Source organism: Cannabis sativa, chromosome 3 (genome assembly GCF_029168945.1).
Source record: "Cannabis sativa cultivar Pink pepper isolate KNU-18-1 chromosome 3, ASM2916894v1, whole genome shotgun sequence".
NCBI lineage: Eukaryota > Viridiplantae > Streptophyta > Magnoliopsida > Rosales > Cannabaceae > Cannabis > Cannabis sativa.
Genome location: NC_083603.1, coordinates 63,341,932 through 63,356,725, shown reverse-complemented (window position 1 = coordinate 63,356,725; position 14,794 = coordinate 63,341,932). Strand labels below are relative to the sequence as shown.

Sequence of the window (14,794 nt, the reverse complement as noted above, 5' to 3'; positions counted from 1 at the left end):
TTACTATTTTTTTTTTCTTAATTGGACGGGTTGCACTTAGATTTTTGTAACCCGATCTTTACATTGGGTTGAATAAAATGTACCATAAACTGACCAAACTGACCGACGTACACCCTCGCCCTTGGGGCCTACGTAGTGACCTCTTGTGCTTTAACTCGTCGAGAGATATCGCCCATTGGATCTTTAACCCGTCGGTGGGGTTAGTAACCGGAATTTGGATAAGGGTCAGTTTACCCAATATGCAATCTCGTTGTGTATGGCTCTTTGGAATGCTCAGAATAAGGCATTTATGAGAATGTGTTTGTTAACCCCAAGGATATTGAGCATGCTGTCAACTCTAGTGTTATGGAAATTGTTACTTAAAGTAAAAGATTCTACACCAAATTGGTGTAACTATTGGAGATGTCTTTCTTACTTATTGTGAACACTCACAACAACTTCTCTAAAATAAAAAGCTTTAAAAAAATTTAAAGAATCGTACTAAAAACATGATATAGTAGATGCTCTAAACTCATACTTCATTTTTTTTTAAAATTTATTAATCATGTTTTACATTTATAGAATATAATTTATTACTTTAAATATATTTTATTAATTGTTTTGAGTTTTAATAATTATTTTTGTATAGAGATATATGTATATATTAATATTATATTTTTGAAATGAATAAAATATAATAAAATTACAAAAAACTAAGGTTTTAATGATGTATTTTAAAAAAGTTGATATATTGTGTAATGTAAAAGTGTACAAAGGAAAATTTGAAATTTTATGCATTTTATAAAGAGAAATTGGGGAGGAAAACTAATAATAAGGGTAATTTTAAAAACATGTCACTTTTACAAAAACCCCTAAAATACCCTCCTCATAATTTCTAACCATTTCTCTCTCCTTCCCTCTCAAACTCAAACTCTCTCTCTCTCTGCCGACCACAAAAGCGCCACACCCACATCCCACCACCACCCGAAACCCCATCGAAGCAACCCCAGTCCGACCCCAACCCCTCCGACCCAACCCAAAACCCCACACCCACCGTTATCAACGCCTATCCCTCTCTTCCTCCTCGAACCACCCACGTACGGCGTTCACCACCCACGCCGATCACCACGCACGCCGATCCACCACGCACGGTGAACCACGAAAATCGGCCGAACACCACCAGAGATCCACGCTGAATCGAAACCATGTCAAAGGTAGATCCACGCCGAACCGAACCGAAATTTTTTTGGGGAAGAAGACAGTCCGATGGGGTCGATCCGATGGTCTCGATGGGTTCGGTCTGATGGTCCCGATGGGTCTAATCCGATGGTCCGATGCTATGGGGTCCGATGGTGTTTAGTTTCTTTTGGGGTCCGATTTTCATGTGGGTCCGATGAGTACCAATCGGACTAATCGGACCCATCGGACCCGATGCCCCCTTTTTTTTTTAATGGCTGGGTCAAAGTCGCCTGCGCCGTGCGCCGTCATCGTGAACAACAGGTTCGGGTTTTTGGTGGGTTGAGGAGGCTGACCGAGAGTGTGGGTTTAGAGAGAGGAAGAGAGGCTTGAGTTTAGAGATTTCAAATGTGAGAGGTATTTTTGGCAAATTAACAATGTGGTCATATATGACCAATTTTAATAACTATTCATTTAGCGAAATAATTTTAGGGTATTGTAAGTATGAAAATTCAATTTCCCCCTAGGGAAAGTAAAATTTTAGTAATGTATAAAAAAGAAACTCTTGGGAATTCTCCAAGTATAAGAAATGTATATATATTTTTCACTAACTACCAGTTATTAGTCAGCAAAAACGTGTTATGTAAATGAAATGAAGAGGACATTCGACTTTTCTGTTCAAACAAAGACAAAAGAAAAAAAAAAAAAATCAGCACGAATAATGAACTTCAAGTGAAAACGAAGAAACCACTTATTCATTTTGAAAAGTGTAATGAATTGGCAATATATGTTGAACCAAAAAAGAAAAAAAAAACAAAAAAGAGAGCCAAAATGAAAGAAACAAGCAGTTTCTACCTCACAAACCTGTACTTATCAGTTATGTTATGTTACACTTATAATTACAACCCCACTTTTTCTCTTTCATTTTCGCTTCTTTTTTCTTTCTAATTTCTCTTCTAACCTGAATAAATCTATACAAAAGATCTACATTTTGACGGGGTTTCCTATCCAAAATTTCAATTTAAGTCAAGATAAAAGAGGATCTAACTGATATGCTACAAGAAATATGAATCAACTTCTATACTAAGTGGTTAGAGCTTTGTACACGGTTTTGATGGTACAGTTGAAAGGAGTGCTTTACAATCTTATATCTGGAGCTGGAAAATATTATGTCAAATCAACGGTGAAAGCTGAGAAAACTGCATCACCTACTTGCTCTCACCGTGATGGCTTTGACGGGGCAGATAAAACATCAGGATGGCAATCATCCCCATGTCAAAAACCTTTCAAATCTCAGCCAATCCGTAGGGTGATCATCGCCAAATCTGTTCTGAGTTTCGGTCCACCTGAGATATCTAAATGTGATAAGTTGAACAGGATCACCCGACTGTACAATCATTTGTCGAGCATGCAATGCTAAGCTTCTTGTATTGGGCTTACTGGCTCTGACAGTCTCCCTTTTGCTTGGCTCAAATCAAATCACCTTTTGTTGAGCTTAACTTTGCACCAACATCAGGGGAAAGGGACACAATCTAATATGGCCCTAGTGCAATGTCTACTCTACCATCAACCCTGTTTTGTTGATTCCTTTGGCATCAACCTAGTAACCATCGCGACGGCAGGCAGACCTCCTAAGGAGGCAAGAGCTCAATTTCTCATGTAGGGGTAGGAAACAGAAAATCAATTACCGCCTATTTAGCTGCTTTTTTCGTGAGGTTAACGCCTTTAGCTTTTTCCATTTCGGCTTCCTTCTCTGCTTTCTTTTTCTCCAATTCAGCTTGTTTGCAATTTTCTTCATGTGCTTTCCGAAACAATCTTATAAAATTTAATAAAGTTGCTGTCACTGCATTTAATCAAACCAGAATTATAATGTGAGAAATCAACTTCACAAGTGAAACATTTGCACTGCCTGGGTATAAACTATAGTACTACAATAGAGAATAGAAAGTGCAAACTTCACTTCTTCTCATACTCTGTGTCCTTTGTCTTTTATTCTCATTCTTCCTTTTCTTTTCCCCAACACTCAACCAACAAAAGGCAGGAATATTTCCCAATGTAGAAGCTTACCATTCCTAGATTATTTCCTATTCATTCTCCACAATAATTTCACTCCAGAAAAATACATCACAGCCTCTAAGTTCGAGAAATTCCATTATCATAGTCTCAAGAAATGCTTTTAAATAAGTGAAATCTATGCAGTCCTAGAGACTGAAAGATTTGGGGGCGGCAATGATCAATTAATGTAGCTTGCCATGGATCAGATATCAGTTACAGCAGTCAAAAATGGAAGATAACTAACCTTGCTCGAATGGACAGCGTGCAGGATCCTCGCCAAAATACAAGGCAAGTGCATCAGCATTCCTACCCTGTCCATCAAAGGGTAATCATGTAAGGTAACAGTCAGAGTGAATGAGAGTGTAATACTCAACATAAACCAGTAGGAAAAATCAGAGAAGTCGGATAATTAGCAAATTACCACCACAGAGTATAGGTTAGTCACAGAAACCACCTCCGTCTCAGCAACAGTAATGAATCCTTTCAGTGTCTAGAATTTCAAGAGGAAAAAAAAAGTTAAATAAAAGGACCCACATCCGTAAAAAGCAGTGAAGTAAGCATATGTCAAGTAAGTACGTATGGAATATAAAGATGAGTACCATAAAATATTAATGTTATAACATTTGGAAAATAAAAGAGTACCATAAAAAAAATGCAATCTAGAATTCCAATAAACAATGAAAATAAGTACTGACCTTACGAAAAACCTCAGACACGGGACCATCATTTTCCGATGCACCCAGCTCCTGCTTGACCTTTTCTAGCCCCTTTATTATAGCTTGCATTTCTTCAGCTAAAGACTTCAATTGTATCTAAAATGAAGCAATACACAATTAAATCTAAGAGTTCTCAATTGAGATCCACTAACAAAACACCCAAATTAAAAATACACACCTTTGTTGCAGGTTCCAGGCTGACAAGGTCTTTGTGAAAATCAAGAAGTCCTGTAGACCTAGAAGCGAGACCCTAAAACATGAAAACAGAGTTTAAGAGATATGGAAAAAAAAAAAGACTGACAGTATTTGTCAATTAATGTCTCTTGTTTTATTGCAGACATTCACTGTCGAAAAACAATGTCTTAATTTGCACAGAAAACTAAGCAAAGAAACACTTTTATGAGCAAATTCTGCCGGTAATTACGGCTAGCAAGTCACATTTTATCACGCCAACAATAAAACTCAATCACCGAAGAACAAACTTTCTGTGTTTTCGGTGGAAATATAATTAGGAAAATAAAAAACAAAACTCTAAACAGGTTCCAGGCCTAAAACACGTCAGTAGTTTATTCCTCATTCGGCTGAATTTTTAATTAGTTTTTAGCAACAGGAAAATAATATGTATACAGAGAGTTTTTCTCTAACAAGGTTCAATGGCTGAGAAGAAACAATTTTGTATGTTAAAGGCCTCCTTAGTCAAAACACATGATTACATCAGACAGGAATTTGAGAAACCTTTTCTTACCGTTCTTTAAAAAAAAAAGTTGATTGTCCAAGTAGTAAACGAGTTGCTACAAGACAAATAAGAATTTTAATTTGACCACATAGGCCAACTCATTGTGTAACCTAGATTGATGATTTTAAAATGCATCCGAAAGCCCTCTAGACTGTATGCGTATATGGGTTTTAAAGCCAAAAAATCCAACTTGGAATCAATTTTGAACTTCATTGAGAAACCTTTTTCTTACCATTGATTAATAAAGAAAGTCGTTTGTCCAAGTTGTAAAAGAGTTGCTACAGGACAATAAGAATTTAACTGTGGCCACTTAGGCCAACTCATGGTGTACCCTAGATTGATGATTATAAAATGCAACGCTCTCTAGACCGTATTTATCTGGGTTTGTAAACAAAAATCCAACTTTTAATCAGTTCTGAACTTGCATTGAGGTCAAGTCTAGTTGATTTAATTGTTCTTATTATGAAAAGGTCTTCAGGTTCTCCATCTAATAACATCAATTTTTCTTTCACATTAATCGAGAACATACCTTGCAAAGATAATGCATGAGTGTCATCTTGCTGTTAGAAGCACGTGTATCACTAAGTTTTAAAAGACTGTCCAACTTGAATCCAATTGCAGAACCTGTACATTATTAAAAAAGCATTAGATACCCATATCATTCCACAAGAATATATAATCATTAATTTAACTTGAAAAATAAAAAAGTTTTCCTATTCCTCATTGGTTGATAGCTGAACAATACATTTAAATCGCTATTCAGCAATCAAGTAATTGCCTATATGTGATAGATGACTGTTCATAGAGAGTGCAACCTTTGGTTGCAACCTAAGATGATTTGTTATCTTCCAATGTAGAAGATGAAACCTTATCGTCATTATTAACCCTTTTGGCTTTCATTTCTTATTAAAACCAAAAATCAAGAAATCACATTTTTTTCTTGTGTAAAATTGAAAAAGCACCTTTCTTTTGCATAAGTCCACAACCACAAGTTAGCTATAACTGTAAATCCACAGTTGAGTATATGGAAACAATAATCAGAAATAGGCAGTATGACCATGTAATTCTTATACTCTTAACATAATGAAACTGAATAGTACTTGGCATGACACTGTAATGGCCTTTTCTTCTATCCTAAAATTGAGAAGTCACATAAGCTTACCCTTGTTGATGATACTCACACAATACTTTAATTAGAAGGTTGTAGCTTAATCATGTTCATTTGTTGATTGTATTTGGATTTTTGTATAGTCTAATAAACTTCTGGTTTTATGGCCATAAAAGAACCCAAGTCTTCCTTTAAAAGAACTTGCAACTATCAGATAACAAAGCGGAACTAGCCAAAATGCACAATGAGCAAATAATAAATCTGTAAAAATAACTATTGAAGATCCTCACCTCTCGCAGTCCCCTGGTTTAAAGTATTACCCAGAAAAAGAATTTTCTTCATAATATCTTTTAATTTGAAGGAATTCCGGACCTATTAAGCAGAGCATAAAACTACCCAAGTCAAAACTAATTGTCAAAAGTGCAAGGTAGTTATCAATGCAGATACTAATATTCTGCAAGAAAAAAATTCATCATCAGTAGCTGCTTACCTCTTCACATGCAGAGTTCACAGTGTTCAAACTCTTTTTAAATTCTGAAATCTGTAAGATGATGATATGAATTATACAATAACAACAATAATAATAATCACATAACCACCAATGAAAAGCATGAAATATGTCACCAAACCTGAGAGTTGAACTGAATCTTGAAAGAGAACACTCGCAATTTTGATTCCACTCTAGGAACTTTCATCAACTCCATAAAATACTGAAATATTTAAAACGTAACAAAACAAAAAATGACCTTTTCGAACTACTCCAGCCATGATAGAATTTAAAAGGTATCTACATGCTCTCAAATATACAAGGAAATCGCACGATTTCAACAGGAAAAGAATGATGTACAACAGTAAAAATTCCAAGTTTCTATTACTTTACATAAATTGTTTTTCTTTTAAGTATATATACAGAAGAAAATTAAAAGAATAAAGGAGTTGGTAAAACAAAAATGTTATGTATTACCAAACTCATATGAAATTATAAACAAATAACTAAAAAAATAAATCAATAACTCAATGAGTTAAAACATTTTACTGCTGTATACCTTAATCATAGCAAGTCATTCAAGAAAATGAAAAGATGAATTATGTATCTTACCTGTTCACACTTTCCCAGGGTCTCTTTATCACCTGTGTAACCCTAAATAATTAACAGACAGCGGTCATAACCAGTAACAGAATAAAAGTCACAACACTGAATATTAAGATCATATTCTTCTATATTAAGCTGAATTACTGACTTGCTAACAAATTGGTAAGGAGCACAATGTAATTTGCATTAAATTCTTACCTTGAGAAGTTCCATCTCTTCTTTAGTAGGACAAAATTTTATTAAATTTTCCACTTGATCAACATCTAATACTGATTCATCCATCGCTAGCACTGCAGCCTGAGAAGATGCATGTCAATGGTGTTAAGTAAATAAAAAAGAGTAACCAAACATGTTATTTTTTCCATATATCCTAAAACATTTCAAAAATGAGAAGAAGAAAAAAAGCTAAAAGAGAAAAAAAGACTTCAAAAATGGGTGAATCAAAATTGGATAAAAATTATCCTATATGTTCTACTTAGTCATTAAGTTTTGATCTTGCAAAAATATGTATTGTTTTCAGTCCCATGCTGAAAATTACTGATGTCTGCCGATAAGTAATAAAAGAAAACCAGACAAATTAAAATTAAATTAACCAACAAATTATTTATTATTACAGGATTTCATGTAAGAATTCTATATCAAACAACTGCATCCACGTTGAAGAGATAAAACAATCAGTAGCTCCAGATTATTCAAGTAACAAATAAGATTTTTTAGATAAAGTTTACCATCATATCAGGAAGTGGCATCTTAACTTTTGTGAGCATAATTTCAGTGTTGTTTGCCCTCCTCAGGTCAATCTACAAGATGTAACATGGAAACAAATGGGACAGAAGTAACATCATAAACATCAGAATGCAAAGAATAAAATGAAATATCTATGAGAAAAGACATCATATTAAACAAGGACATTGAATCATTCACGAAATGCATCGAATCTAAAAAGTGTAAAAAGATCAGCAAAGCATAGAAAAAACACGTGTGAGTGTTTATGTGCAGTAGAGGTATTCTTTTTCTTTTTTTTTTTTTTTTTTTTTTGGTGCTATGGAGAAAGAAAGAAAGAAAATAAATTAACCATGATAGCAATCCAAATAGAAAGAACACGTAACAGTAGAGAAAACTAAGAAGAATATGCAAAAGAAATATCGTATTGCAATATTAAGATAAGAAATAAAAGAGAAAGATAACACATGCAATTCGAGGAGCCTGGGACCTCCCAAGAGAGCTCCAACTCTATTTACTAATTTTCACCTGTCTACTCACCCCTTCACTATTTATTCCCTCCTCCTCCTCAATGCATCTGTACTAGAATATTCCTAACAGACTCTAGAATCATCCCTATCATGATTATCTATGCTAACAAACTACATTGTCACCTGTCCTCTAACAATACAGCCAGCTTTCCAACCCAGTCCTAACAGGCCACAGCAAAGCTAATTTGAATTGCAACTCCTTATGCTGAAACACAACTTAAGGTTTTAATTAACTAACAAGTTTACAAATTGTCTAAAAAAATTGTTTATAAGACACATTAATTTGTTTTATTCACTGCGTGACAAGATATATATATATATATCATACATTTTAAATGTCAAGACTGACGGGGAGAGAAAAAGTAGAAGCGAATTCAGATACTTAAACAGTGTAACCAACCCAGAAAAAGCACGAACATTACATACGTGGTAGGACAACAAAAAGAATCACATTTGACAAACAAGAGTTGTCTCAATAATACTTGCGAACTTTTATAAAATAAATATAAATATAATAAATGCTAGACAAAATATTCAATTTCTATCGATTACCAGGTGCACTTTGTCAGTTTTGGATCCTGTAGACTTACGACGCCCTCCAGCTTTTCCCCCTGAATCAGCAGGTTTGGGGACTGTTGCAGAGAAAAGAGTCTCTATCTCTGATACATCAAATTCTGGAGCACTAAAACAAAAGGAAGCAATATTACTGATTAAGAAGGGTAGAATTTAAACAAACAAGGTAAGGCCGGTGGATACATTGATACTTCTCAAAGGAAAAAAAAAAATAGAAATATATTACTAATTCATAATAATAGAACGATAGGACAGCAACAGGAGTTGATATACATTTGAGGATCCCCATATCTTTGCAACTCTTCCCACAAGCTTCCTTGCAATGCTCTTGTCACCTTGCTCCAGTGCAGTGGCTTTAATGAAGATCTTCGAGGTGCAGTGGCAGTAGCCCCCATCCCCATAGGACGTGGAAGCCCACGCCCCCTCCCTAAAGATAGGCCTCTTGCATCAGGAATTGCTCCTTTGGTGCCAGGAGGAGGTGGAGGAGGTGCCCCACCTGGAGGTCTCGGTGGAGGTGGAGGCCCTGGAGCCCGACCTCCTGGTGGAGGAGGTGGAGGTGGTGCTCCACGCATTGGAGGTGGCGGAGGAGGTGGGCCTCCACTAAATGGAGGTGGTGGTGGTGGTGGAGCCCCGCGCATTGGAGGTGGTGGCGGCGGTGGAGCCCCGCGCATTGGAGGTGGTGGCGGCGGTGGAGCCCCGCGCATTGGAGGTGGTGGCGGCGGTGGAGCCCCGCGCATTGGAGGTGGCGGCGGCGGTGGAGCCCCGCGCATTGGAGGTGGTGGCGGTGGCGGAACTCCAGGCATTGGAGGAGGCGGTGGTGGAGTTGGGCCTCCACGCAATGGTGGTGGGGGCGGTGGGGGTGGAGCTCCACATGTTGGAGGTGGTGGCGGCGGCGGCGGTACTCCACGGGTTGATGGAGGTGGTGGGGCTGGTGATCCATACATAGGAGGTGGAGGGGGTGGAGGAGGAGGTGACGCACCAGGCAAAGAAGCTGGAAGCGAAGATCCACGAGAAGGAAGAAGAGGTGGTGGCGGTAACGATGTAGGCAAAGTTTGAGGTGGAGGCGGTGGTGGAGGTGGTGGCGGAGGTGGAGGTTGGCTACCACGAGTAGGTGGAGGAAGAGTGTGGTATGGTATATCAACTCTATTATTAGTAAGTGTTGATGCACTTGACATATTAAGAGAATAGGGGGGTGGGGGTGGAGGTGGAGGCGGGGGTGGTTGATAGCTTGTTGCACTAACAAGAGAAGATATAGACGTCCAAGGTGATGGCGATGGAGATAACATAGCCCCACTATTTGGCCTACTAGATGAAAAAGGTGGGGGAGGGGGTGGTGGTGGTGGTGTAGGTCCAGTAGAGGGCATGAGAGTTTTGGACAAAGAGGAAAGTGGTGGTGGTGGTGGTGGTGGTGGTGGTGGTGGAGGAGGAGGAGGTGGAGCCAAGGACATGGGTGATGGCTTTACATAAGATGTGTTGCTACTTGAAAATGGGGGTGGAGGTGGGGGTGGAGGAGGAGGAGGAGGAGGAGGAGGAGGAGAAGGAGGAGCATCTACTCTTAAAGGTGGGGAAGACAATGTTAAAGACTTACTAGAAAGTATATGCACGAACGAACTATTAGAAAGATGTGGCAGTGGTGGTGGAGGAGGAGGAGGTGGTGGAGGAGGCGACACAACTGTTTTAGGTTGGGGAGTATGTACTATTTGTTGTTGAGAAGCACGTGTCACTGTTGAAACAGGGGACAAGGATGATGTTGAAACAGGGGATAATGAAGCAGTCTCTTCAATTGATTGAATAGAAGATGCCTGGCTTGGTGCAAGCTTCTTTTGGATAGAGTCTAAAGGCTTTATCCTATCCACCTTATGAATTTTTTGTTCATTGGCTAGATCATTAGAAGCCACGTTTGTGACAATGGAACTCAGGGAAGCCACCCTAGATTTTGTATTTGAATTAGACTCCTTAGAAGTAGCTGAGCTGGAAAGAGCAGCAGGTGCACTATTATATCTTGATGGAGGATATGATACATGCACTGCATTTGTTGGATATGACACATGCATTGAGTTCACATAAGAGCCTTTGTTTGTGGGTATCCACCTAGATACTGCTGGCTTTGCTGATTTACCCTGAGACTCTTGCTGCTTAGTCTTGTGTTTTGCTACACTTGTATCTGCTGCTGATTTTGTGTTTGATGTTGGCTGTTTCCTAGTGACAGACTGAAATTTGTCAGATTTTTGCCTAGTGATATCAACACTTGACTTTTGCTGTGAAACCTTGGAATCCAACTTCTTTTCCACAGCAGCGTCTTCATCATCGATTCCATTGTCCATCTCTTCCAATTTTCCATTAGCATCTTCTTTCACTTCCTTGGTTATGGCATGTCTCAGCACCTCTTCAGTAACCAACATTGCATTTGTTTTGGCATCTCCCTCGTCCACAGCAATATCTTTAACTACATTAATATCAGAGTCCACCTTATCATCCAGCTTATATTTCACATCATCCACAGCAATGTCCTTTACAGCATCTATATTAGAATCCACCTTTTTATCTAGTTTGTAGTTCCCATCATCTGATGGACAGTCTTGGAAAGTGTGAGGATCAAAATCTTCCTTCCAAACTTCTTTGTGAACTAACTCTTCTGGCCTGGTGTTGCGAGTTCTAGGGGTATCCAAGTCCCCCTTCCCTTCTGTCCCATCCACTGCACTGCTAAAAATCTCCTCGACCTCAAAGAATTCCTCTGGTGAAGCACTTTCATTCTCATTTCCATCTTCACTTGCCACCACTGTGGTGATATCAGGGACAACGGCATCAGCATCCAAAAAAAGTACCTGATACAGATATGAGTATGATTCAACTCCAACAGCTTCACAAAAAGAAACCACAGAAGAATAGTAATACCTACCTCTGCCTTAAAGTCCCTGGGAAACTGGTCTTTGGCATCCCACAAAACATCAATTTCATCACGATTTAGCAACAAAATATTTGACCGCACAAATGCTGTATGGAACATAACTCTAAACATCATCTCCTCACGTACAAGATCTTCGTCTAAGTGGATACACTCAAGAACAACATCCCCTTGAATACGGCAATGGATATCGATCTTCACCAACAGACATTCTGCCTGCAGTTCGATATCATAAGAATATTTTTAATTTTTATTTTTTTAGTGCTAGTTTTATCTTTCAGATTTAGTTGTGATATTTAGTACCTGTCCGTAAAGGCGAATTTGTTTTCTTGCCTTTGTTGTTGAAAACAGAAGCTTCGAACTTCTGTTGGCTGGCGTTGAAGGGTCTTGACCATAAACCCTTATAACAGGCCTGCAACCTTTTCCCCCATCAAAAAGTGGAATGAGCCTAAGTATCAAACAGTCTAAATGGAGAGGGGTGTCTGATGGAGGCCAATCAGCACCCAAATTTCTTCTAGAGATGTACTGAAGATATCTCAGCTGTGAAGGCTGTGGATTTAAAGGAGATAACAGGTGAAGAAGTTCCCTAGGAGCTTGCTTGTAAACCATCTCAAGTGTCTTTTGTTCGCCATTGTACTGTTTCCGGTACAACAAAAGACCTGCCAGCATGAAAGCAAGGACAGGCCACCCACCCCTTTCGCAGTGCATCAACAACACATTTTGCTGCCCCTCTAATGACAGCCAGCTTTCACTTGATCGAAGGAAGTGATGGATCATCTCCAGCGGTAGAAGTGGGCATCCCTCGTATTGTCGCGGGTAATCCATTACTGTCATGTCATACTGAGACAATACATCTGATATTTGGCTTCGCCTCACCCCTTCTCTAAAGTTAAAAACCATGAAGGAAGCATCAGGAAAGTAATCCTGTAGCTGCGGGACAATGCCACCCAAGTACACTTTGTATTCATCTTCTTCCAACACGTCAGTGGAGAAGCAACAATCAAAAACTGTATCATACCAGAGAAAGGAAATATTAATGACTGTCAAAATTCTGCGTGTTCAATGCACACACATTTAAATTTCCAACGGAATAATTTCTCAGTCTTATTTCCAGAATTTCATTTAGGGAAGATGAATATGTGCCATCAAAATTTTCCTTGGAAATTTGCACATTAAAAACATGAATTTCTGAGAATGTTGGAATGCTGGAATACTAAAATAAAAACTTGAAAAGATTACAGAGAGAATAAACTTCTATACTTTCTTCCAAAAAAGAGTGGGAATGAATTAGTTGGTTAAAACACTAACTTAAAAAAGTAAAGAGAAATTTTATCAACCATTTTGTATTTCCCAAAGTTCCCAGGTGAGCTCTCACATTATGCCCCAGATATCCGCACCAAATATAATCAGAAGAAAGATCATACACATTCATGAAGCAAGTCAAGCTAACCAAGTATGCGCTCTAACTAGAATAGAGAAAACTAAACTAGAAACAAGACCGAATGACAACCTGAGCTGCCACATTATAATGAAACAGCAAATAATAATATATATATATATAAAGGAATTTGGCTCAATTCTAGTCGCATTGCATTGACCCGAAATAACATAAAACTTTCGGAAAACTTAATACGCATTGAAATGATCACCAAACCAGAATAATTGCGCAGCTAGAGAGAGAGAGAGAGAGAGAGAGAGAGAGAGAGAGAGAGAGAATTCAAATTTATGCACAATTCTAAAATGTTACGTACCATAGACCCTCTCGGAGATTTCCAGAAGCCGATCCGGCGGCTTTCTATAAAAGAACCTTCTGAACAGCGCCATCTGATGGCGCTGTTTCTCCCTTGATCGGATCCAAACCGATAATAATTAAACCAAAACGATCGAGAAGATCAAGATTCGATCCCCAAAACGAGGACCCCAGATCCTTCAATTCTTAAATTTTATCAAACCCCAAAATCAAAACCAAACCCAAGAAACTCCCACAACGTCCCGAATTAGAAACAAACACAATCCCAATTCGATAAAGAAAAAAAAAATACAAAACAAAAAGAAGCCCAAATCTTCAATAAAGGAAATGTTTGAAATTAACAATAATAAAAGAAAAATCCAATTAAAATGGAGCTGTAATTGAACTTCCACAGATATATACAGATTCAAATAAAGCTTAAACTTTATTCAGGTGAGGAAGAATAGAAGAGGTTGGTGAATCAAAATGCAGATAAGATTGTTAAATTAGGATTGGGAAAGAGCTATAAAAATTAAACTCTGTCAGGTAATTTTGGGAAAGAGAGAAGAGTAGTGGACTGAAAAAATGAAGAAGAAGAATACTCTTAGACCTGTCTCTTCTCTTCTCTTCTCTATTCTTCTCTTCTTTGGGTTCTATTCTATCTACCTGACTCTCTGCAACTTTCTAACAAGGGAAAAAATTAAATTTTAATTTAAATTAAACTTTGGTTTGGAAGAGTCCGTATCTACGTGGTATGACACGTGGCATAATGACTTTTATTCATTTGAAATAATTTCATAATTAAGAAAAACTTAACAACAGTCTCTTTCTTTTTGTTTTTTCAAAATAAAAATAAAAATAAAAATGAAAGAGAGACGTAACAATGAGTGAGGAGAGAGAATGTAGAAAAAAAAATGAAAGGAGTGTTTTGGACAGAGGCATGCGTATGTAAAGCAGCTCAACGTGGATCTGTTTGGGATTGAGGATTTTTCACTGTTTTTCTTGCCTTTAATATTTTCTTTTAAAGAAAAAATAATAATAATAAAAATAAGAAATGAATCAGAATGTTTGGTTGCAAGTCTATACAGGCTATGTGAGTGATATTTATAGGCATATCACATTCAAGTAAAAATTTGTTTTGGTAAATAATTAAGATGTGCTTATGTAAATAATTGTCAGTTAGGTATAAAATGTGGAAGTTGGTAACTAGGGATATTTAATTAAGTATTATTTATTTAGAAAGAAAAATAATCTTCATTTCAACTCCTATGGCTACTAAATGAGCAAATGTTATTGATATCATGTCACATTAATATATATACATATGTGTTATACAGTTAATTAAATGCTACACCTACACACTAACTCTTTTTAAGCCATATTATTTGTCAACATATATATATATATATATATATATTGTAGTTATATCACCTGGTGAGTAAATTTGATGGTAATGTTTATTAATTTGTCA

The 14,794-nt window shown here is 37.5% G+C and overlaps 1 protein-coding gene across 4 annotated transcripts; it reads right to left on the bottom strand.

Moving 5' to 3' along the window:
* Positions 1-1,987: 1,987 nt before the first annotated feature.
* Positions 1,988-14,180, bottom strand: LOC115709815 (formin-like protein 20). 4 transcript variants are annotated; one of them, XM_061112199.1, is made up of 17 exons: positions 13,346-14,105; positions 11,898-12,601; positions 11,589-11,810; positions 8,963-11,514; positions 8,669-8,798; positions 7,592-7,663; positions 7,062-7,160; positions 6,870-6,911; positions 6,400-6,480; positions 6,261-6,311; positions 6,061-6,142; positions 5,192-5,286; positions 4,105-4,176; positions 3,906-4,022; positions 3,632-3,700; positions 3,455-3,521; positions 1,988-2,998 (listed from the first exon to the last, which is right to left on the bottom strand). In XM_061112199.1, exons 1-17 carry the CDS (start codon positions 13,416-13,418, stop codon positions 2,847-2,849), a joined length of 4,680 nt encoding a protein of 1,559 aa, XP_060968182.1. In that variant the 5' UTR covers positions 13,419-14,105; the 3' UTR covers positions 1,988-2,846. The 4 variants fall into 4 exon arrangements, with proteins under 4 accessions (XP_060968182.1, XP_060968183.1, XP_060968184.1 ...); XM_061112200.1 differs by lacking the exons at positions 1,988-2,998; positions 3,455-3,521; positions 3,632-3,700; ... (7 more) ...; positions 7,062-7,160; positions 7,592-7,663 and having other exon boundaries at positions 8,916-11,514; positions 13,346-14,159; XM_061112201.1 differs by lacking the exons at positions 1,988-2,998; positions 3,455-3,521; positions 3,632-3,700; ... (7 more) ...; positions 7,062-7,160; positions 7,592-7,663 and having other exon boundaries at positions 8,669-8,790; positions 13,346-14,158.
* Between the last annotated feature and the right edge of the window lie 614 nt (positions 14,181-14,794).